This window comes from Podarcis filfolensis (assembly GCF_964270895.1).
Source record: "Podarcis filfolensis genome assembly, chromosome: 5".
NCBI lineage: Eukaryota > Metazoa > Chordata > Lepidosauria > Squamata > Lacertidae > Podarcis > Podarcis filfolensis.
In genome coordinates, this window is record NC_139608.1 from 64,742,069 (window position 1) to 64,767,182 (window position 25,114).

A 25,114-nucleotide genomic window follows, 5' to 3' on the forward strand; every position below is an offset into this window, starting at 1 on the left:
ATTCTGTTACTTTCTTGAGAAATGCTACTGTTTCGATGCACTTTCCCTCAAACCAGCTTCCACCCGATTTGAAAACGTAAGCTGTGGCTGAGCTGACCTGTGTACATTTGAGACACTGCTGCAAACTATGGTTTGCTCATCTCAAAGCAAGAAACATGCTTAATGCATCTGAGCTGTGAACTTTTCTTGGAACGTTTTAATGTATGTTACACTGAGTATTGTGAAATATTCTTAATATTGAGATGTGTCACTATTACATATGAAGATGCTTCTGTAATTTATATATATATTCTTTTTTTAAAAAATCGCATGCATCTTTCATTATATTTCTTCGTTTCCTTTCCAGTCAGGACAAGGCTGCCCAGGACCCCCACCCATGAGGCAAGGGGAGACAAGGGGACCTCAGGCGGCAGGATGCACAGCGGCAGCAGATCCTAATGTATATTTTCATTCCCCTGCTTGTTCCTGATTTAGATCTTCACTCCTCGCCTTCTGCCCCTGTGGGGAGTGGGGCACTCTTTTGTGGTTTACCTCAGGTGCCAAAATGTCTTGGGCAGGCCCTGCGCCGGTAATTAAGTATGTAATTTGGTTCTGGTGCGCAATCCAACTGAACAGGGAGCGGGGTGTGTTTTTGCACAAAACAGGGTTCCTATGCACGCTTCCCAACTTGGAGAAATTAGGGTCCTTTTCCTGCCTCCTCCACCGACAAGGCCGGCTCTGATGAACCTCCGCGCTCGCAGTGGCACCAGGACCGGGGAACAAGCTACCAAGCAGCGGCTGCCTTCTCGAGGAAGCGGCGCGATCTCCCTCTGCCGGCGGCCCGCAGCGAGTCGGCTCCGCCTCCCAGTTGCACAAGCAACCCAGGAAGAGGGAGAGGATCCCACCCCCATCCGCCGGCCGGTCCTGCCATGGCGCGGGTTCTCATTGTGGGCGCGGGGCTGACGGGCAGCCTGTGCGCTGCGCTTTTGCGCAGGGAGCTGCCGCAGCGCCTCCTGCGCATCGTGCTGTGGGACAAGGCGCGCGGCGCAGGTGGGTCTCTCGTCTTCGGCCGTAGTAGATCCTGTTGGGTAAAAGAATTTAAAAAGAAATAAATAAACCGGGCAGGCAGGCTGCGGGATCTGGGAAGGCTGGCAGGAGAGGTGCCCGGAATAAACGCGCCCAAGTTCCGCTTCTCCACATGAGAACGCTGCAAAGTGTCCGCCCTAATCCTTTGCACGTTTACTCAGAGGCAAGTCCCACCGTGTTCCTTCCTTGGGATTTGCAGGTAATTTTGCACAGGGTCTGTGGCCGTCCTGCAGCGCAGTCCTAAACTAAAAAATAAAAAGTTGAGCGAGTCCCGGAGCTAAATGCGTTAAGCATAGCACACACGGCTTCAGAAGACGTCCTCCCATGCAGGGCTTATTTCCGAGGCAGCGTTCATTATACTCAAGCTTGGATAAAGGTAGATCGGGATCTAATAGATCTGCGGCTGATTTGCCAGGGGAGCGTCAAGGATTTCTGACTCACCGTTTTAATAAAATGACGCACGCGCTTTCCAAATTAGACCGCAGAAAACTCGAGTTAACCGGTCTCGATTTTTGTGTGGAAGAGCTGTTGTTGTGTTTTAACACTCTACATCGCTTAGGTATATTTATAGATTTGTAGAGTCAGTCAGTCAGTCAATTAATCAACGAATGCGTGTCCTTTGCACCTAGCTACAGCTAGTGGATTTTGGGTGGAGGGAAAACACAAGAGCCCTGAAGTCTGTTCTCCCCCGATATACACGATGAAAAATCCAATTCCCGACGAAGCTGGGGTTGTTGGGTCTTTATAAATTGGAACCGGATTCCTAAACAGACAGCTTTAGGCAGCAATCCTATAGATGCACTTATCTGGGACTGAGCTCTTAATTAAGCGCTAGGCAACAAACCATCGCCCCCTGCTCGGAATGACTTGACCATACCCCTGCCGCTTCCCAGTTACTAGGCGCCACTGGCTTATTTTGCCCCACGGAGGAAGCTGATTGGATACGCGCGGCTGTGCTTTAAAAAACTTCTTGTCTCCACGCACGTGATTTTTAAGGGGGAAGAATGGCTACAAGCCGCAGCACTCAGGATCCGAAATGCACGGCAGACCTAGGAGCCCAGTACGTCACTCGGATGCCCGAATATGCCAAAAAGCATCAAGGGTGAGCGGGGAAAATGAATGACAACGGGCTGGGTTTTTCTTTGGGGGGGGTGGGGGGTTCATATGTCAAGGGTGAGACCTGCCAATACTGTTATAGCAACCCGTGGTTATTGATTACATTGCAATCTACCGCTGAGCACCAATGAATGAAAGATTAAAGGGAATTTGGTAAAGTGACTTTTAAGAAGGAAAGTGACACTGCTAATGAAAGTACCTTAATTTTGCTAATTAGATCTTACTGAAACTCTTGAGATGGAATCTCACTTGGCATTTTCTCTGTTCATGCTCAGCTTTTTCCTGTTTCACTTTTTGTTTTTTGTTTTTTTAATAAGAGATTGCTTAAATTTTGTACACACTTGTAAGCTACAGTTGTGTTTCATCATTTGTGAAGTATTGGTGTCTGAATGACTGTGTTGAAGCATCCTAAGTGGCTCATGTAGGTCTTTTGCACTTTCTTAGTATATGAAAGAGCAGTTGCAAATCTTTGTTAACATAAGGATACTGTGAAAGTTGAGATTTTCCCCCCATCAAGTTTAGTCTTCTGTTTCAGAGAGCAGGTAGTGTAAGGTTGCCAAGTTCTCAACCAGCTAATGCACCTATGCCTTTAGTGTGAGTAGCAGACAGTTTTAGCGAGCAGCCCTACCTATCTCCATTCTGTGAAAAGCTTCACCTGTTAATTTCTTGACATCAAATTCCTGTGAAAGGTTTAAGAGTTTGGCAGCCTATTTTTGCCTGATCAGTTGGCATGTCTGCATTGATCCAGTGCCTATGGAAGCTCACAAGTTGTTAGAAGAGGACTGTTCTACTTACGACTGACTACAGGCTTGAAGCAGACATCGGCAAATTGTCCTCCATGCATCCGGTAGGCTTACCTCGTGATGCTGCTCTGCCAATCGGTGCCTGTTGGCGACCATTTTACTGGCCTCGAACAATGCTATATCAAGTGCTTCAAGGTATTGTGGGAAACTTAAAATGGTGGCTCAAAGCAACCCGGCACATGGCAAGGGAGGCCCTAGACAGGTATTTCCCTTCACGTACAGCACAACCCTGATCTAAATCACTTGCTTTTTAAAAAGAAAGTTCCATTTGTAGCTTTGAACAAGGATCTCTGATGTAATTGACAGGTTTGGGCCCAATTTGTTCTGTTTCTCTGTACGTAGTGGGTAGTAGCTGCTGCCAGACATGTAACCAGGAAGCAACTACTACATCTCATGCTAGTGAACTCTTCAAGTTCACAAAAGCATACCATTAAAAAAAAATACATTCAAAATCACAGATCAGCTTACTGTTACAGAAATATGCCTTCTTAGTTGCCTGCATAAACCTGACAGAATACGAAAGTTTTTGGCATGTTTTTTGAAGTTGAAAGAGAAGGCACCTGCTGAATCTCTGTTGGCAGAGCTATTGCACAGGACTATTTTGTGGAAACATAGCAAAGTCTTTATGGCCTGAGGCATGCATCATTTCCTTTTCATGTTCTCCCATGACACGTTGCTTATCCTTGTGTTTTCCTTCGGACACGACAGTGTGGTAAGAACGTGGGCAGCTTCAACAAGAATTTGAGTAGCTTCCATTCTTGGTAAGCTTGATAGGTGTGATGATAAACGTGTGATGATGAGCAACTGTATAGTCATCTTTCACTAGGAAGAGAGAGGGAGTTGGGCACTTTCACACCTGCTTCCAGCTTGTAGATTGCTACTTTATCTTGAGAGGCGGGGCAGGAGGGCTTGCTTCTCCCAACCAGAACATAAGGCAAGGGTGGGGATATGTGGCCTGGACTCCCAACTCACGTCATTCCTGACCATTGGCCATACTGCCTGATGTGAACTGAGGTTCAACAACATCTGGAGGGCACAGACAGCCCACCACTGATGCATTGTGTGAGCTGTGCAGTCCTCTTACACCTGCTGTTTCCTTCCCATGGAACGTAGGAATATGTTATTTGAACTGGGCTGAAAAGAGTCTGTGCTAGAATGAAATATATTAAATCCAGATCCTTTCATCAAGGAAAGCCAGAATCTGTGACTTGTGTAATCAGGACAATTTTTATTTTTATTTATTATTTACTTATTCTCTCAGTGGGTTATAAAAATCTCTCCCAGGGTACAATTGCCCTCCCAAGGCTGTGCTCAAGATTTTATAATAGAACAATAACAATAGGAGTACCCAATAATGTAGTCATCCAAATTAAGACCACATTGCATTCCCTTTAAACTGGGTGTGTAGCAATTAATTCATCACAGAAGAGAATAAAGACCTGACTAAAATAAACATATTTTGCAGTTTGCTTATTTTTCCCCCTTACTTTAATCATTTCTACTGCAATTTCAGATATTTTGCATCATTTGTCCTGGTTTTACTAGTTGCAGGAGGATACTGGCACTAACAGACCTTTGACTTCTGAGGTTTTAACAAGCAGCATTCGTGCACTTTCAGGCCTTTTTCAGGCAGCTGATTCCTGTATCCATGCCTGCATTCTGTGCATATCCAGAGGGCCAAAAGTTCCTCAGGCCTGATGTATTGTCAAGCATTGGGAGTGGCTAAAGTGGCCTAGTACCAGATGTTATTGAAGTTCCAGCATCCTTGACCACTGGCAGTGCTGACTGGGGTTTGGTAGTTGGGGTTTTACCTCCACTGTTGAAGAAAATATGCCTCTGAATGCCAGTTGCTTGGATCACAAATGGGGAGAGTGCTATTATTCCCAACCTATGGGAACCTATGGCTTCCCATAGGTTGACAACTGTCTTACATAGCATCTTGAGGGCAGCAGGTTAGCTTCATACACACACATAAGCACACATAAACTGGTCAATCAGATCTTAAAATTAGGGCTGTGAAATCAGTTCTTGGTAATTTATCTTAAGTAGCAATAGCTTTCTGGTGAGTGCAAAGGCCATTGCTGTGCATGTGGATATTTTTTTCCTTTTGATTTTAATGGTTGTGGATTTGATCACTCAACTTTAAGTTGGGTATTTCAAACAGAAGCATCCTTTTGGGGACGTAGTTAATACAGTAGCTATAGACAATTTGACATTGATGTGTTTATGCTTTTGTTTTGCTTGTTTTCAGCTTTTATGAAGATCTGCTGACTCACGGAGTGCTGCGGCCATTGACTGCCCCTGTAGAAGGAATGCAGATGAAGGAAGGGGCGGAGAATTTTGTAACACCAGAGGGAATTTCATCAATTGTGAAGCACTATTTAAAGGAGTCAGGTATAGACCTTGAAACAATGATCCTAAATATATTATTGTGGGAGCATGCCCCACATTTAAAAGTGAATCTTTCGGTGCAATCCTACACATGTTTAATAGGAAGGAAGCTCCACTGAGACGAATGCAGTTTGCTTTCAGGCCATTGTGTATAGAACTGCATTCTTGGTGTGTTTATAAAATCACATTTGGCAGGTAACATCTTACTATGGATAAACCCTATAGTCTATTTTTATTTGTTACTATAAATTCATGCTTCTCTCTCTCCACACACACACACACAGAGAGAGAGAGAGAGAGAAATGAATGGTGGAACAGAAATAGAGCTACTGGATTTGGCCTGTCTATGCATTATTGTACTTAACTTAGTTAAAATATTTATCTCTCTCTGCATCCTATGCTCAGTTCAGCAAATTATTGTGCGCATGGTGGCAAAGCAGTTTCTGGCCTTTTTCATTTGGGCTTCCAACCTGGTTATGATGATAAAACGGCTCCGGAGAAGCTGGTAGGTTCTTCACTCATAATTAAAACTGCAGCATCCACTGTTAATAAAAGCAAATTGCAGACAAGTAAAACATCTGCTGCAGCAGTTAAATATCCAGCCAAAGTGACCTCACCTCCCCATTGCCGTTTGCATACGGAAGGTCTTGCAGCCCATTCTAAAAGCCATCGGGGATGTGCTACTTTGCCTTCCTGACTACCACTCCAAGCAGGTGAGCAAGATCTGGCTGGCTCTCTTAACCAAACAGGTGTCAGTTATGAAGACAGATTTGTTTCTTGGAGGATAGCTGCTTTCCTTACCACAGGCCTGAGATTAACTAATGAAAACGAAAGAAAAAGCTGTTGAACCTCTTCAAGTTGGGTTCCATCCAGCTGGAAGAAACAGAGCCCCAAATTCTTTCCATTCTCTTACATACCTACCCTACTCTACCATTGCTTGTTTCAGTGTCCCAGACTTACACTTTGACTCTCATAGTCCACCCTCTGTTTACAGTAGTTCATGTCAGAGGAGAAAACCAGAAAGTTAATATATCACTTGTATTAGCTGGTGTGGCAGGGCGGACAGAAGGACAAGCTTGCAAGTGAGGTCCGGCCAGGAAGGTGCTGGGAGAGAAAAGAATATTTGCAGATTGGTTTTTCTTTCTGTCTCTTCATGGAGCAGAGAAGAACCAGGTCCATTGTGATTTAAGGTGGGATTAAAGCCAAGAACCTATGGCATATTTAGCTGGCTTATTCTCAGCTGCTAGAGGAAAACCATGTGAAAATAAGGTCCATTAGTAGCAGTGGAGTTGCTTCAATGTGACAAAAACAAAGATACAAACTAATCAATACAATTTAAAAACAACATTTATAAATGAAAGACAATAATGAACAGCTACATAAAATACCACGTGAAACTTAAAGACCTTAGAAAATGTAAAGGTCTTTGTCACCGAAAAGGCATTTTCAACATATGTGTCTACTCAAAGGTAAGCCTTGTTGGGTTCAATAGCTCTTAATCATAGGGAAGTGTGTAAAATATTTCAGGCACTGTCCCATATTCAGGAGAAAGTCCTGTTGAACGGAGCTTGCCTCTCAGTAGATATGCAAAGGAAGGAGCTGTGAGAATTCCAAAAGTGATGTTCCACAATGGAGAACCTTCCCCTCTCACAGCCCCTGTCACAGCCCACCTCATCTAAGATGGCCGAAAAACCCAGAGGAGGGCCTCCCTGGGGCAGCCCTTGCCAACCTGGTGCTGTAATTTTAGACTACAACTCCTGTCAGCTGCAGCAGGGACTGGGACTGATGGAAGTTGTTGTCCAAAACATCTGGAGGGCACAAATTTGGAAATGGCTGCTCTGATCTACTGCGCAAGCAGGTTTATGTGGGACTTGAGACAGACCAGGCGACAATGAAGATGGGAAAGAAACGCATGTGCCTAACTGTGTCCAGTCAAAACCTGCACAGCTGTGTTCTTAAGAGGATGAAGTTGCTGGACAGCCTTCAAAGGCATCTGTGAGAAAAGTGTGTAGCATCAACCTTGATGTGACTAAAGCACGGGTGATGTTTGTTTGTTAATTGGTTCAGATATCTCTTAGGTTCTCTCTTTATTTCGAAGCAGGTGCTGATGTCTTCTATAACCACCACGTCACACAAATCTGCCTCAGAGATGAGAAGTGGGAGGTCTGCGTCAGTACAGGCTCCTCGGACCAGTTTGACATAGTTATTCTCACAATGCCTGTCCCACAGATTCTTCAGCTTCAGGGAGACATTGTGAACAGTAAGGTTCCTCATTTAGTTTAGTTTTACATACTTGTTTGTTTGCTTGCTTGTTATATTTATATTGTTCGCTTCTCACAAGGAGCTAAAAGAAGTATACGTGGTTTTCTCCCCTACCCCACAGTTTATCCTCAAAAAACAACCCTGCAAGGTAGGTGTGGTTGAGAGAGAGTGGCTCAAGGTCTTCCAGCGAGTGTCATGGCTGACCGGATTTGCATGCTGGCTGGCTGTCAGTTCATACTGGCATTGTGAAGACCACAATGTTCAGTTATTAATGTAATCTATATGCGTTTTTATGTAGTGTAATATATATGCAAACGTATATCTGAACTTTGCAGACATTATCGGAGACATGCCTCCATGCCCCCCTGTGCCCCAGCCATTTGATGTTAGGCATGTGGCAATTGGAGCGATGAGGTGCCATGATTGAAAAGGGAATCTATGGAATAATATCCCTAGGGAGGCTCAGCTGGCACCGTCTTTGATGCCGTTTCTGCACCGGGCAAAGATCTTTGTATTTGTTGTGCATTCTGGCATGTGCTGTAAGCTCATTTGGGTCAGGTTTTGTCTGTTCTGCCGAAGTGTTTCGTTTTGATGCAGATTCCACCTTGGAATGGTTTTGTATTTCAGTTGTCTTTATTGCAAGCCATCCGGAGAGGTTCATTGCTTTTGTTTTTTAAGTGTGGCATACAAATTCTCTAAATAAATCTGTAATTGATTTGTCCATTACATCTAGGACGACTGAAGGCATAATTGTCATTAAGGTGCCTGGGCTGTGCTACTTTAGACTACAGGTACAGAAAGGGACATCTCAGGTGATAGATAAATAAAGAAAGAAAACATCCCAGCCCATAGAAAGCTAGGTATAGGAGTTACTAAGCATTCTCACCTAGTTCTAGCCACAGTTGCAGGAGAAATTGTAAGGTTTTTCCTTTAAAAAATAATAATCAAAAATCAGAATTTCAACATGCCCAGTAGAAAGATTCTTGGACCTGTTTGCTTGTGCATTGGCAGTTTTAATCCTCACTAAAGGGATGCTGGGCATGCAAATTCCATCCACTTTTCAAAATGAAGAAAATATAGATTATTGTTTATTTCCCAACAGCAAATTGAGGGGTGGAGGATGAAACCTCCCCACCACCAAAGAGACTTTGCCTTGGACCCTAAAACTGAGTTAAACAGTTCAAAACCCTTCAGATTGAGGCATGCTGTTTTCTGATGCTCTGAATGGGGTCTGGACCTAATCCTGGGGGCAGTGCATAATTTGGTTTATCTTATCTGTTTACATTGTCTCATAACAAAGGAAATGATAGTGTGATAAGTGGAAATACTGAGAGATGTGTAGTGATTTCTGTGGTTGCTTCTGTCGTTTAGAACTGAGGAATTGGCATTTCTCACTGTTGCTTTAATGCCTTTCCTTTTGTGGATGTGATTCTGCAATTGAAGACTATTTCACAGGACACAGAATCTTGAGCAGGCTGCAGCCTAATATTTATCCTGATCTGTTCGAACACATTCAAATGAATAGACTCCTTTAATGGGAAGACAAAAGCTACTCCCTTATTTATAAGTTTAAGCTTATTTTTACTTGACATTTACCTTTAGTAATTTCACCCTACATGTGCAAATATTTTAATTATTAAGATGTTTTTTCTCAAAATGAGTCGGTGATTTAAAAACTAAAAAAATTGCTGACAGTCAATGGCTATTGCCACTTTCCACGGAATGGGGGGGGGGGATTTCAGAAACACAAATTCTAAACATTCAGTTTCAGAATGCAAAAAGCCTGCAAGCTAAAACTTAAAAACCAGGAGCAGCATAAGTTTATCAAATTGAATCCCCACTGTGACACTTAACTGTCAGAGTTAAGCTTCAAAAGAACCAATATTTTGACATGTTTCAAGTCTAGCACTTCCTTGCATTGGATTTATCGGGCAGGAGAAATGTTTGGCACTTGAAGGGTTACCATTTACTGAACCTGGAAGTGTTTCGCATGTTGCACTGGAACCAGTTTTGCAGGGGATGAGGCAATCCTCTTCTAAGCTGCAGTATTTTAAAGAGGCAGTGGATGGCAGCATTTTAATGGCCTTTGAAATGGCTAGATCAAAATGCCTTTAAAAATCGGAAGGTAGGTTCAGTTTAGCTGTGAATAAACGCCAGATATTATTTCAAGCTCAACTTCGGCCTCCAAATCAATGTTTTCTGCAATTAAAACATTTGTGCTGACTTCATAAGATTTATTTTAAATTTGAAGGGGGGAAATGTAATAAATAATAGGAAGTTCCTCATCCACACATGTGTAGGGAAGTGAGATTTTAATTATCCATCACATTAACAGTGCAATCCTAAGCATGGAAGTAACAGCCTCTGAGTTCAATGGGATTTACTCCCAGGTAAGTGTGTAAAGCAAGGGTAGCCAGTGTGAGGCTCCCCAGATGTTGTTAGACTGCAACTCCCATCAGCCCAAGCCAAACTGATAAAATGTCAGGGATGACGAGGCTAGCAACATTGTGTATAGGATTGCACTCTTGGCCACTACACATGATGAAGCATGTCCAGACTCGCCCTTGATGACTTGCAGCTCCAGCACAGCCTCAAGGTTGAGGGGATGCCTGGTGATTAAAATATGAAAGCCCCATATTTGGTGTTAGATCCTTGGCAGCTCATTCCCACATGCAGGTCACCACTTAACATGCCTACGACTGCAAAATTGTGTGTAAACAAGCGCTAAGAGGGCATTTTACAGATTTTCAGGTGGATTTCAGGAGAGTGGGAATTATTTTCAATTTCAATAAATAAACCCCCACCTCAACATTCCCCTGTAGTAACATAACGGCTTTCCTGAACTGGGAATGCAAGGGTGTCCCAACAGAAGTAATCACAAGGTGGGTCCATTCTTAATTTTAGGGTTGGGGCATTCATTGTGCTCCATAGGCAGTCCCTAAATTTAAGCTTGCATCCTTGCCTAGCTCCTCTTTCCCCAAAATTTCCCATTAAAATAACACTTTTTTTAGCCCTTGGTACCTTTTGGGGGGTTTTGGTTGGCATGTTCTGTTAAAATTCAATAAGAGGTGAACTGCAAAGCAATAAAGATTTGTCATCAATTATTATTATTAGTAGTAGTTGTAGTAGTAGTATTATACCACCCTATACCCACAGGTCTCAGGGCTGTTCACAGGATAAAATCACAATATAAAAACACAGAATACATAATCAAAATAAAAACAAGAACAACCCAATAACACCCCCAGAAAAAAATACATTTTAAAAGGGCATTGAACGTCAGTCAACCAAAGGCCTAGTTAAAGAGGATCATTTTTACCTGGTGCCTAAAGGTGTATAATGAAGGCGTCAGGTGAACTTCTCTGGGGAGAGCATTCCCCAACAGGGAGCCACTGCAGAAGAGGCCCGTTCTCGAGTTGCCACCCTCCGGGCCTCTCAAGGAGGAGGCACACGAAGGAGGGCCTCAGAAGATGATCTCAGGGACTGGGTAGGTTCATATGGGAAGAGGCGGTCCTTGAGGTATTGCGGTCCTGGGTTGTTTAAATATACTTTTATTCAGAGCAGACTCATTGAAATTAACAGACCAAAGCTAATTATAGCCATTCATTTCAATGGGTCTTCTCTGACAACTCAAAGCCTTTTTGTATACCGGCAGATGTCTGTGTTATACTGTCAGTGAGTGAGTGAATGAATAAATGTCTTTGTGTCTTCGTTCCATAAAACTCTACCTTTCCATTTTCAAGGCTTCTTCCCTCTTTTTCCCCCTCTCCTCATCTTCTATCCAAATCCGTGTCAAAATATTCCAAGTTCTGTACATCTGCCAACACTTATCGTTGGAATTTGTTTTGGAAACAGAGGAGACCCACCTCATGCCTTATTTGAACAATGTTATTTGGACTGGAGAATTTGGGATGCTAAAGCAAAAAAAAACCCCAAAAAATCTAGATCTCTCCTTGGTGAAGTTTCCATTGCTCACTCGCTTTGCATTAATGAAAATGCCAATGGGCATGATAATTCACATTTGTTCTCTGGTGCCTTTTAGAGCAATTCCCCATGGCTTTGTTCCATACCGTTACACAACACAATTGTTCCATAGCACAGTCAGTTACTTGTAGAATCTTCAGTCAATTATTTTCCCTTTCCATTTTAATGTATGGTTGAGGGTGAAGTGGAGCAGTCAAGCTGTCGTCTTCACTGAGGAAAAGGGCAGAGGCTGAGGCTGGCTAATCAAGAGGAATAAGCAAGTGTCTTCTGTTTCACTCTGCAGCTTGCAGTTGTCCCAGCCGGCTATATAAGGATGCTGCAGAGTGGATCATCTTTTTCCTGATCGAGATGTTTGGGACTGCAACTCGCATTGGCCTTGCTGGCTGAGCAAGGCTGTCTCCTATCCGTGTATACCTTCTTTCAGCTAACACTGCTATCAGAGTTTCCTGATAATAGTGTTAGCTGAAAGACACCACCAACACTTCAGATGTGTGAAGTGATTATATTGACTACTTGGGGTTGTATACATGCATGCATTCCCTCCATTCGACAGTTTTTTCCCTGTTTGTATTTTTTTGTTTTAAATATTATTTTTATTCAAGTTTTTCACAATACAATAACGGCTACAAAAAAATACAAACAGAACAAGTAAAATATGGAGTCGTCTCCTAAAGGGTTTTCAGCCCCTATTACCCACAAATAGCCCCTCCCAGCTCTCACCTGGCACCCCTGTTTTTTCCCTCCTAACATCTCACCCTGGGAAACCGACATTTCCCTGTCTTGCATCCAGGGTCCTCCATCAGCCATCCACCACCTGCATTAGTACACAGTCCCTGGAACTTAGCAAGTGCCCCAAACATAGGACTCCAAAGGGAAAAAAGAAACAAGAATGTTTCTTTTCCTTTTGTCTTTCTTTCTTTACTCTCATTCGGCAGTTTGGTTTGTGTGACTGTCCCCTTTCAGCTGGGTACGGTGTCACGCACGTGAGCTTCCTTTTCATCCCTGCCTGTTCATCAAGAGTTAGCTTGAGAGAAGCGCAAGACTGCTGTAAGCTGTATTAAAACAGAAGCATGGAAAGCTGATATCTAGCATACCATCTGCTTTCTGTGAAAACCATGTTGTCACAAACTGGTGGGGGTGTAGCTGGGGGAAGAAAATTATTCTGAAGGAGTCAGGACTTTTGAGTGCCCAGATAGGGAGGAAGCATAACTGGTGCTATGCTGCTTTTATTGTAAATATTTGTATGCTGGTTTTTTAAAATGTATATGAAGTTTAATTGTTTCAACAATTGTTTTTTTCTATGTTTTTAGCAATTCTTGTTTTTATCTGTAAGCGCTTCTTGTTTTTAGCTGTGGCGCTTTGTCCTGGATCTTAGGCAAGTCAATCGAAAAATCACCTTTTTTGGCATTTTGGGGTTTTCCTTTAAAAAGCTCAACAGTTTTGGGTGTTTCCTGGGGGGGGGGAAGCTCAACCACCTTTGGGGTGTCCTGATTTTTACTTTTTGAAATATGGCAGCCCTGTTTAAATAATGATAATGATAATAGATTCTAATATTTATGCTTGCAAATGCAGTAGACCAGACTATAAGAGAAAGAGAAAGTAATGTGTGGAATATGTCTTAAAACCTTTTACTAGGTGAGAGCCAAACTGTACCCAAACTGTAAAATACCACCTACTTCCTTAGGAATTTGCTCCTGTATAAGTAAGTGCTTCACTTGGGAACCTGGGTAGTATCCTTAATAGAGGGCTGGGCTAGGCTAGGCCAGGACTGAGGAAACCCAGGTTAAAAAACCTCATATTTGAAGTTCACTGGGTGGCCACAAACTGTCTAGCCCACAAACAGGTTGTATGAGGGGAAGAAAATGGAGGGGCGCTGCTTCTCCTCAGAGAAATGATGGGACGTACTGTACATGTAGTTCAATCACAAAAATGCTAATCTCTATATACAGCAAGATAAGGTTATTCCTCACTTCCTTCATACCTCAACAAGCATGCAATTAACTTGAGTTTAGTAGATAGATAGAAACTTTATTTTCATTAGCCACTAGCCATAGCAATAAAGGAAAATATACTGGGGATAGAGATAAATAGTTAGCTATACAAAATACATTCTGGAGGTTTACATCAATACAAATGGCAGAATTGATACATGATCCTTTAGCCACAGAGAAAACATGTTGAGCCAATAGGCTTTCGTTTGATTAAAAAAAGAAAAGGAAAAAAGCTGAGCAATGTTAGAAAATTAATCAAATAATAGATCTTATTCTGACTGCCCCTGCTAATTTTTTTGCAGTTTTTGCATGCAATTAACTTGAGTTTTGTGTGTGTGTGTGTGTGTGTGTGTGTGTGTGTGTAACAGCCTATATAACATGTCTTGCTTCATCGTGGGAATTTCAAGAGGTGTCAGGCTGGCCTACACAACCAAATGTAGCCCAAATGTATTGTAGCCTGCCAAGTCCTTAACTCCTGTTTTTGCAGGCCCAGGCAGGCAGTAAAAACAGGAGATTTATTAAGCTTCTAGTAGGCTGAATCCAGCTTTTGGGGTCACAAATTGTGCACGTCTGATATTGTGCAGGCATAATTTCTTATTGTTGTCATGTTCCAGCACCCCACACTTAGCTTGAGAGGCCTTCACTCAGCCAAAATTGTTTAATAAAAAGGTGCTAATGGAGCCAAAAGATAAACATTCCCATGCTTTTATAACACTGGTGATTTGCTTATTCCAAGCCCTTATCAACCCAGTGAAGTTTCTGTAGCAATATCTGTATAACATTTGCCTTTCTGAAAACATCACGCCATTTTCCATACTGCCATGATATGAGGAAGTATGTCTTTAAAAGAAGTAAGCTTTTTGTTGTTGTTTAGATTGCTTTTTTTATAGAGTTATTTTCTGCTGACTAGCAGGCAGCTAGAGATTTGCACAACTTCATAATTGTCCTGGGAATGTCAGAATCCAGCTTCTAACGTGAAGCCAGTTTGGTTTTTCAGCTCTGCATGCGTTTTCTTTCTTTTTCAAAAAGGAAACACTGAGCCCTCATGGGGGGGGGGGGGAATAAGGCGGTTGGCTTGCGACATGAAAGCCGAGTCTGTTTTAAGATCTATCATCATCAGTTCATTTGCATTCCACTTTTCTACAGTGGTGCTCAAAACGGCTCATCACATACCAAATGAGCAATAATAAATGTAACAATTCATTAAGAACAGATAGGAATAATGTCAATAAATGCAAAAAGTAAATAAATCCATACAGAAGCAGTACAAATAAGCTAACCTAATTTAAAAGCTTAAAACTAAACAGAAGAGAGAATATTATCCAACAGGGAAATAAAATGGTAGCATTCAAAATGTAGCAGGCAGGTGGGGGTGAGTCTTTATTCCCATAGGACATTCCACAGAAGCTCACCACAGTTAATTTGCATATTTTGTATGGTAGCCTTATCTCCTAGTTCTGAGATCTCTCTCAACCATTTCCCCATCTCTCATCTGCAGGTGTAAAGATTGCCAGTCCTTCTTAAAAGCTCACCTGCCCTCACAGTTCAGAAACTGCCGATGAATGGATGTCTTTCTTACAGACAAGCCATTGCTGTTCCACAGAGGCACTGAAAGGCTGTCAGATAACATCACATATTTAAGCACATAGGATTACTGTCATAATATATGTACTATATAGTTTATATGTGCTAAACTATATGATGAAATTGATTAGTAGCACTGAACATTGATTCACATAGATAAACCTATCTAGTGAATCAACATTTAAGGTTACTAATGAATGTACTGTGTCTATTTTAACTTACTTTAATGGAACACAGGAGGAACAGTCGTGGGAAATTATGAATCATAATAGTATCCAGAAACATTTAGGATGACTGAAATTAAGAGCAGAAATTATCAAACATCTGCATGATACAAACAAACAAACCTTTTCGTACAATAATTAATGAATCATCTAATACTTAAACAGGTAGCCCACTTAGATAGCTTTTCCTTTGTTGTCATTTTGGCAAACTTACCAGTTACATTGGCAAAGAGGAAGAATTGCCCCACAAGCTTGCTTCCTGCAGAGAGCATAATAAGGTGGTTAAAGCATGTGGTAGATCTTAACGTTATGCAGACCTTTAATAGTTTCAGTTTACTAAAGGTATGCTTGTCTGGTGCAGCCTATGCTGGAATTTAACTGAGGTTGTCACACTGTTCTGAGTCCTTTATTCATTGCTGACTGTGTCCTTGCAACAATGTGGGTACATAAATTAGTTAATTGTGTGTGCTGCGAATCCAACAAGGATAGGCTGCAGCATGGTAAAGCTTCTTCAAGTGGGTGTTGGGGCCCAGTCCTCCTCTTTCTTGTTGCTTGTTCCAACTTAAGTCTTCAGCCAAGGAAGCACTACATCACGCTGCCAAGCCTACATGTGTTCCTGATCACATGAAACACATGAACTCATGTGCAACATTACTGCAGAGGCATGATATTTTTAGATCTTGGGCCCAGAGTCTCCATGAGGCGGTTGCTCTGCATGTCAGTTGCCATGGGGAATTAGCACCATACCACTCAGTCTCAATTTGGATTAAATCAGCGTGGGTTTAGTTGCAGAACACCAAAACAGTATCGGAGAGCGAAAGGGCTGTGTGGTTAATACCACCAAAATGGTTAGAGATCATAAAATGGTTGCTTGGGAGTAGAATGTATGCGTAAGCACCAGCATGCCTGGACTAATGGCTTACAGTTGCTGCTTTGCTTCTGTGATAGGGATAGATTGGGAAAGAGAGACTTAGTTTGCCTACCCATGTGTTAAAGCAACCCTAAGGCCCAGGGGCCGGATCCGGCCCAATTGCCTTCTCAATCTGGCCCGCGAACAGTCCGGGAATCAGCGTGTTTTTACATGAGTAGAATGTGTCCTTGTATTTAAAATGCATCTCTGGGTTATTTGTGGGGCCTGCCTGGTGTTTTTACATGAGTAGAATGTGTGCTTTTATTTAAAATGCATCTCTGGGTTATTTGTGGGACATAGGAATTCATTCTTGTGGGTTGTTGTTTTTCCAAAATATAGTCTGGACCCCCACAAGGTCTGAGGGACAGTGGACTGGTCCCTTGCTGAAAAAGTTTGCTGACCCCTGCTTTAACAGAAGCAGAGTGGGATGCTAGAGATTTGGTAGGCTGAAATGGAAGCTGAAAATTCAGTAGTGAAAACTAATAGAATGGAGGAGGTTTGGCTCCCATTAGAACAGAAAGGACAGGGGAAACTGAGAAATGGGGGTGGTTAGGGGGAACCAGGAAGTGGAGTGCTGTTACTTGTCGCAAGAAGAGGAGACTGAGTAGAATCAAGTTTCCCAAATTCCCCAGTGACCCAAGAGTTAAAGACCATGATTTTATGTCAAGGTTCCTAGAGAGTCTATGCCCAGGTTCCTGGACGTCATCCACAAGTAGATATGCCTTCTTAGGTTGCCTTTAGTCTTGTATTTAATAGATAACTTGTGTTCCTTAGAACCCTCCCCAGATGGTTGAAATACTGGGAAATGACCTTTAAGGAAAACGCATAGCTTTGTGTCCCACCCTTAAAGGTCCTGACTAACCAAAAAGGGAAGGTAATGGAGTGAACGAGGCAAAGAACGGACTTGGCTGGGGTTGTAGCATCCTCCACACTTCCCTTGGGCTGACTGGAGCAACCCAGGAAGGCTGAAAATTTTTGCTGCCTGAGGGGAAGGTCTACCCGAGCAAAAAGTGTCTGGGGGACAGGACGGTTTCCAAAATGATAGGTGGGTATGCAGAACTCTGGAGGCTGTGTACTTCAAGGGGTCAAGGGTGGGCTTTAGAATACCTGCTCAGTTTTGTGCATGGCCTTCTTTTCTGGTCCGTAACCGCTGCACTGAAGGTCCAAGGTAAAAAACCAGATGGGGCAGTTTTCCCCACTCCCTACCTCTGCACCCATGGCAGAACGTACAGCTGAATGTGGTTTGGGGGTAAGTGTACATCACAAGACCATGTCTAAAGCATTATGTATTTTAGAACTAGCAATAAGGACAGAGAAACACAGCTAGGATATTATTAGATGGAAGTACAAAATCATATTTTCCATAATTGGTTAGCTAATTATTGGATGGGAGACAAAAGCTCTGTTACAACAACAGTTCTTGTGTAACATGTAGCTACTGCATTCACAACTTTGCCTTCTAATTTCTGAGTGATGTAGAGGCATCTGGAAAAGATGTTGGCAGTTTTGACACTGTAACAAATCAAAACTGTTCGGTTTTGGTCTTTTTATTCTCGGACAAGGCACACGTGTTCCATAAATTACGAAAATAATTTCTGAATTTCCTTCGTAGTATTTGTATGCTTTTATGTCTTCGAAGTTTTCATGGTGATTGATATTCTGGAATTCACTGATATGACGATTCTTACTGTGTTACATTCTGCTCCTTATCAGGCTTTCGTTGTTGGCAGCATTTTTCTAAATAAAAATTCCCCCTAGAAATCAAGCTCCTGGGGACAATTCCCACAACCATTTTGGTGGACTGGTTTCAATCTAATGTGTCATCTTTTTATCAGCCTATGTGGAACGTGGGCTTTTTGTGAAGTGAGCATCTGAGCATTCCCCTGTGGCCCAAGATCTAAATTCAGCACACCACTCTAAACGCCATAAAAAGACTGCAGATGTTGTAATGGTGCAGTAGATTGGGATTAGTGCAACATTAGGTGCTTGAGAAATAGGATTAACCATGAGGATCTGGGCCCAGTTCAAGGTACCCAAATCTCATCTATAGTGTTGTTTAATGTGAATAGTAAGCTTGTACCCTCTCCTACTTTCTCATATGCTCTATTTTTCAGAGTATCCTTAGTATGAAAAAATCCAGAGGGGGTATGTGTGGGAAGACAGTGATTTGGTGGGAAACCTCATATGGATGAGGGAGAATTAATGGAGGCACAGGACGCCTACTGTTTGCATTGAACAGGAAGTATGGATGAGCCCTGAACTGATTCCTTCTCCATACCCACAAACATTCAATACAAGATGACCAAAACAGCTTGCTGTGATGGCCCGTGAACCTGCTCTGTTCCTCCTTGGTGCACTAACCCCGAGGTGCCCTGAGCATACTTTTGGATGTGGAAATTCAGTGTTGTTTGTCCTGGCTTCTCGTGCACCGTAGAACAGTAAAGGCAGGGGGATTATTCAGGCAGAGTTCCTGCAGCATGTATCTGTGTGCCGTTCTTAGCAGTTATTAAGAATAAGCGCTGGCTATTGCAGTTATATAATGTGTGTGGCTGCAGCTTGGGTCAGTCGTCTTGAGCTGAATCAGGGCACATGTGGAGACAATCTGGGCAATTCTCTTCTGGTGCCTTGAGATGGAGGGGAATTGCGACAACGTAGCCGCTCTCCGAGTCCTCTGAACTTGTCGCTCTTTAACGAAGGGATGCTTTATAAATATTTGAAATTGGGTAGAAGTGCAGTGGCACGGTATAAGAAAGTGAGCTGTGAGAGGGGTGAAAAGTGAGAGGGGGGAAATTGGTTGGTTACACAGTGATCAATGCTGACGACCGCGGTACTTGTCAAATGCCATACTAACCATATTAATAAAAGCACATGGGCTGTTCAGGGGATGTATATGCCTCCCATCTGTTGAATTTTTAATTTGAATATAAAGTTGTGGAATTTTTCCATCCGTCTTGCATGCAGCCAGTATTTACTCTACCGGATTATTCTTACTTTCTCAACATGGAAAAAAGGATGAACATCTTGTTACGCAATGCCAGGAGATAGGGCCCTCAGAAGACCTTTTCGCCATCAGAGAGCTTTATCTGATGCCTTGAAGAACTTCCTTCCAAATGAATAAGATTCACCAATTCATGCTAAACTCAGGCAATCTGAGATGAAAATGGACTGTATAATTAATGCTAGCGTGCCACGCTCTGTGTGCTTACCAAGGACGTTGCTAGGAAAATTATTCCATTATTTAGCATTATAAACCAATTCCTCCGAACCACCTCAGCTGCTCATGCATGCAAGCTTTCATTTCCACAGCGCCGTTCTCTTCAGCAAATGCTGTCTCATAAAACACAACAGGAAGGAAGGAAGTCTTTCCACAACATAAAATAAAGCTGCGCTTTAATTTCATCTTGTTTTCACATCAAGCATCAGAAATGAACAATCGGAGAATCACTTCTATGATTGTTCTTCTGTTATTCAACTGCGCCCCCCACTCCCAAATTTATATCAAATCTTCTATGCCCAAATTTCCATCCTTGGGGAAAGTTGTGAGAGAGCGAAATAGTAGTAATATGTGGGTGAGAGAAACATTTTACAAACTTAGGTAGAATCCCAGAGCAAATGGCAGAAAGTTGCAGGGTGGATATTATCACTCAAGATTTCTGTACTACATGTTAGCATAATGAACAATTGTAGTCCTATAACCGTCTATCTGAAGTCAACGCCCTTTGTGTTGAATGGGCTTTAGGATTGAAACTTGAGGTTACAATTGTATCTCTTTTACCTGGGATCCGTGCATGTTTTTGCAATTCCCCCAAAATATTACTTATTTATTTAAAACAAAAACCTATTTTTCTCTGAAAGCTTGTACAGTGGTACCTTGGTTTAAGAACAGCTTAGTTTATGAACAACTTGGATTAAGAACTCTGCAAACCCGGAAGTAGGTGTTTTGGTTTGTGAACTTTGCCTTGGAAGCAGAACATGTTCCGCTTCCTGTCGAGTGTGTTCCATTTATATATTGAGTGCTATAGGAAAGCATGCCATGGTTTAAGAATGCTTTGGTTTAAGAACGGACTTCCGGAATGGATTAAGTTCGTAAACCAAGGTACCACTGTACTGTAATGTCTTTTCCTGCTTGAAACATAGGAATATAATTGTTGTAATTTTATAAAATTGCCAAAATTAGATTTTTCTAACACATTCTTCAAACAGATATTTAAAACTCCTTTTCCCAAGTTATTTTATATTATTTTTGCTCAAATTGCTTTGTGCTTCTAATATGTGCCCTACTGTTTCTCTTTTTTATACGTCTTGTGTGTGAAAACTGCATGTGGCATAAAATGTCACAACCTATTAGTTTTATTACTTATATATTTTTATCAGTATCTTCAAGTTGGGGACCTGGTTTTAAAGGTGCAAAGAGATTATGGAAAGATTGCTTATTTCCAAACATACTTCATAATTTTCAGCCCGGCCGTATATGTAAGAAGCTAGATTTGTTCTTTCTTTTTGGTCTCCTGTGAGCTATATCACTCAATGCAATGCATTTTTATTTTCCTCCTGGTTTGTAATACTATTGAAAAATAAATCCATTTTTTTAAATTTTATTGCCGCAGGTTAAATTTCTCAGGGACTTGCTTCCCAAATATAATTCTATCATTTCTTGGATAAGTCAGTCTGATGGTAATTTTCCCATTTTAAAACAATTAATGGCTTAGGACCTTGATTCCTGAAAGATAGCTTCACATATATCTACTCCAGTCTTGAGATCTGCTTCTCAGTAGGGCCTTCTCAGTGGTGGCACCCCTGCTGTGGAATGCCCTTCTCAGAGAGGTGCACCCAGAGTCATGTTTATGGTCATTTTTATATCAAGTGAAGTTGTTTTGTTTTGTTTTTATTCTCCCACAACTTTAGATAATTTCTGGTCTTAGTCTGTTTATAGGCTGTGTATTTTCAGTCATGCTGTAAAACTGGTTTTATTGCTATCTCTGCTGTAATTTTTTATGATACAATTTGTTGTTTTATGGTATTGTATTTTATATTGTTAGCTGCCCAGAGAACACTGTTATTGAGCAGCCTAAATAAAACCCTTAAATATAATTTTCATCAAGATGCTATACTTTTTTTTTTTAAGTCCTATGGATATATTCCGCCAACACACCTTTAAATTATGTTTGGTCCTTCTGTTTGCACCCTTCAAAACAGGTCCCTAAATTGTAGATGTTGAAAATATAATTAGATTAGTGAAGCTGGTACTTTCTGAGGCAGCAAAATTACTGTCATTTCTTGTTATGACAAAGGCTAGGTTCAGACTCTCATATCTTGGTGTAATAACCAGATATGAACAAGTATTGTGTCTCCCACAGCCACTTCCTTCCTTCCTTTCTGCCACATCTGAATGGAGGTCATAAATCTCCAATTAACCATAGTTTCCCATTTGGTACAAACCTCGATATTAAACCATGGTTTAAGTTGGTTTAAGGTTCTGACTTGTTCCAAAACTGGTGACCACATAGTATTCAAGTTTTAAAGTTATTGAAACCAATGGTTAATTAGCACTGGAAGTATTTAATCATAGTACATGATGAAATGATGAGAGAATAGATATCTTTCACAGGCAAAACTAGTGTGTAATATTTTATAATATTTGGGGGTCTCTAAATCACCCCCAGTACTCTGTTGCATTGTTTTTAACTGTATTAGCAGTATCTCGTTGCTCATATAAAGTGATTCATCGCTTATTGAATTAAACATGTGTTGTGGCGTCCTTACTATGATTATTTTAAAAACTAACACTTATTTTTTATATCTGTTACTTGTTCCATCTATGGCGTTCCATCTATGTCATGCTTTTAATTATCAGTTGATCAAAATTATCGTTGGCAAGATTTATTTATGATCATAGATCATTTTACTCCTAGACTCAGAGGCAGTAATAATGTTTTATTTCTATATGATTAAGACCAGGCATCCCCAACCTTCGGCCCTCCAGATGTTTTGGACTACAATTCCCATCATCCCTGACCACTGGTCCTGTTAGCTAGGGATCATGGGTTGGGGAGGCCTGATTAAGACTTTCACTAATTTATAACCACATATCTTTTGAAGTATACTTAGGAGATCAGTTAACTTTCTTGTGTCCCGTGGAATCCTATACATATCTATTTGGAAATAAGCCCACTCAATTCAATGGGACTTATTCTCAGATAGTATTTATGGAACTGCAAACTAAGGCAACACTTTGAGCACTTACCAAGATCAATTGATGCATAGCCATGCTCAGTTTTTCTGTTCATGTCTTTTTTTATGTTGCTTTCCCAAAATGTCTGTTGCACAACTTTTTTCTTCCTTTTGCGTATAATCAGAGGCTGTACTGATTATTATTATTATATGTGCAAATCTGTTTTCCTCCCATTCCCATTTTTAGATGTTTGCTTAAGCCCCAAGCAGGCTTTTGGTTTCAAAGTGGTCAGATGCTTTTGTACTTTGTTTTGTTGTCACTGCTGTGTGTTTTAAGAGTGGTTTAGGTACAATTTGTGTGTGTGTGCGTGTGAATTTGTATTTTATACTTTTACAGATGGTTGTTGATACACAGCAGAGTGCGGGGAGACGTTGGGATTTGTCAGCTGGTTTGAATACAAAGTTTTTATAGGGAAGTCGAACGAACATCTATTTAATAATAGCAATAAAATGTATTTATTATCCAGTGGAAAATTGAAAATTGGCAACCGTTTGCAGAATCCTTAGGCAAGCTGAAGAAAGCATCTCCCAGGGCAGCAAGTGTTAAAATGAAGGCTTGTGTTAACTTTTTGGAGCCTTAGGTTTTGAAACATTGTGCCTGTACAGCTATTCCCATAGATTTTACCTCATATATATGGGTGGCTGCAGTTTCTTAGGGAGTGGAAAGCTGGGAAAGGGGATGAGGTATTGCTGAGTCATAGCTTTTGAAAACTGCAGAGCTATATGCTTTTGTTCTCCAGCTCCAGTTTTAGATGTAATACTGAAGGGCTTTCCGATATTTGCTTCTCGCTTTTCTTCTGAATTTCACGGAGGAAGTCACTGTACCATTTAACTTGGGCAGCCATGCATCTCATCTGTAAGCTCAATTGTATCAGTTCTTCCTTTTGGTTTGAAATGATAGCGCTAATTGGCAGCTTTGCTCAGGGTTTCCCTAATTTCTCATCTTGCCCAGGCAAGAAGGCGTGATTATCTCCAAATGTTCCCCCCACCCACCCAGGCAAAAGGTAGCAATGTGTTTGAAGTGAAGTGGCAGGATTTTGTATTGTTAAGTACTGCTTTTAAATGTCTCCCACTCAGAATCAACCACTTGTTTGGTTTTAGTTCTTCGTACTAGAGACGAGGCACCGTATATTTCAGCACAAACACTTGCTCCCATTAAAAGTTTGGGTGTTTTGCACACATATGTTTAGATTTATTTTGAATCTTCACAGTGAGCAGGTGAAGAAGAAGAAAAACTGTTTAGGATTTTTGTTACACACACACATGCGAATGCAACACAATAAAAACCAATGTAAAGGCAGGAACAAAGCAAAAACCCAAGTAGAACTTGAAAATTTGATGCAGCCATGCTTGGAACATTTTGTGTTTGGGGCCTCTGTTCTGTCTCAATACCTGATTCTTCAGGCCTGTTTTAAAAGGTACTTTTCTAAGTGGCAACATGTTTTGGATGTCCAAATCCAGCTGGGGCCAGAGAAGTAGATTTCTGTTTTTGTGGCCCTTGCTGAATGGGGATCCACATACGCCAGTAGATGCTCTGTTCATTGTTCCCTTACCTGACGCAACAACGAAAGCCAAAGATAAAAAGAAAACAAAGTCCTGAGTATTTTCACCATGGTTTGGCTTCGCATGGGCCCCATCTCCAAACTTTGATGTAATCACTGCTTTCAGCCCCTGAAAAATGTCGGGATCTTGCATCTGCTTCTCTGTAGAATCATTCCCATTTCATGTGAGCAGGTATCAAAGGACATGAGTTTTCTTTATGCACACACCTCTATGCTTATGCGCCTTATACCGTCCACACAAATAAGACATATTGTACTTAAGTATCCCAAACTTTTGTCAAGGTGTTGCTGTCTTTTGTAATTAGTGAGCAGGAGACTGGGAACGGTGCAAAGGAAAGCACACTTTTGCTGTTGTTTCATTCCTTATTACGTTTAATTTCTTTGTAATAAAATGGAGTTTTATGTACAGGTCAGTAGGTTTATGCACAGTGAATTCATAATGGCTTCCCAGATGTTCATATTTAACTAGCAACCATATTCCTGAAAAGAGCAATGCATTCAAAGGTTATCTCCTTGATTAATTACTTCAACTAGTCGCTACTTTCAGCTTAGTGGTTTTTATAGTCTGCCAGAAAATTTAACCGTATAGTTACCCAGTTTGCAAATTGAGGCAACTGTGCCACATGCTATGGCTAACACAATAAATACATGAGTCTTCTTGACATCTGTGCATTGCACGTAGTGTGTCCATCCCATTCAGTTTTTGAATGTGTATCTCCCCTCTTTAAGCCCGAAAAGATGCGTAGAGGAGGGGGGCAATTTGGAGCACGGGTGTGGTGTGCAGGGAAAGGGTTAAACAAACCAATAGTGTGTATATAGATGAATTCCTCAATGTTTGGAGGAGCTGGGCCAGTCAGAGTAGATGGGCAGCATAAGAAGGAGCAGGTGCTTAACTCTTCCCTTGCAACTTGTAGCCCTGCTCAAATTTGCTCCCTGTGCACTTTCATTGATTAGTATATACTAATGCCAGCTTTTGGGAAGGTGTTCTCAG

At 41.5% G+C, this 25,114-nt stretch overlaps 1 protein-coding gene across 2 annotated transcripts in view; it reads left to right on the forward strand.

The window, feature by feature from the left end:
- Positions 1-752: 752 nt before the first annotated feature.
- Positions 753-25,114, forward strand: part of RNLS (renalase, FAD dependent amine oxidase) — a 96,109-nt gene continuing 71,747 nt past the window's right edge. The window contains exons 1-4 of one of the 2 annotated variants that reach the window (XM_083614233.1): positions 753-1,029; positions 2,062-2,167; positions 5,236-5,378; positions 7,477-7,635. In XM_083614233.1, coding sequence (XP_083470359.1) covers positions 909-1,029; positions 2,062-2,167; positions 5,236-5,378; positions 7,477-7,635 — 529 coding nt within the window. In that variant the 5' untranslated portion in view covers positions 753-908. Of the gene's footprint in view, positions 1,030-2,061; positions 2,168-5,235; positions 5,379-7,473; positions 7,636-25,114 lie in introns of both variants that reach the window. The other variant, XM_083614232.1, reaches the window with a different exon arrangement.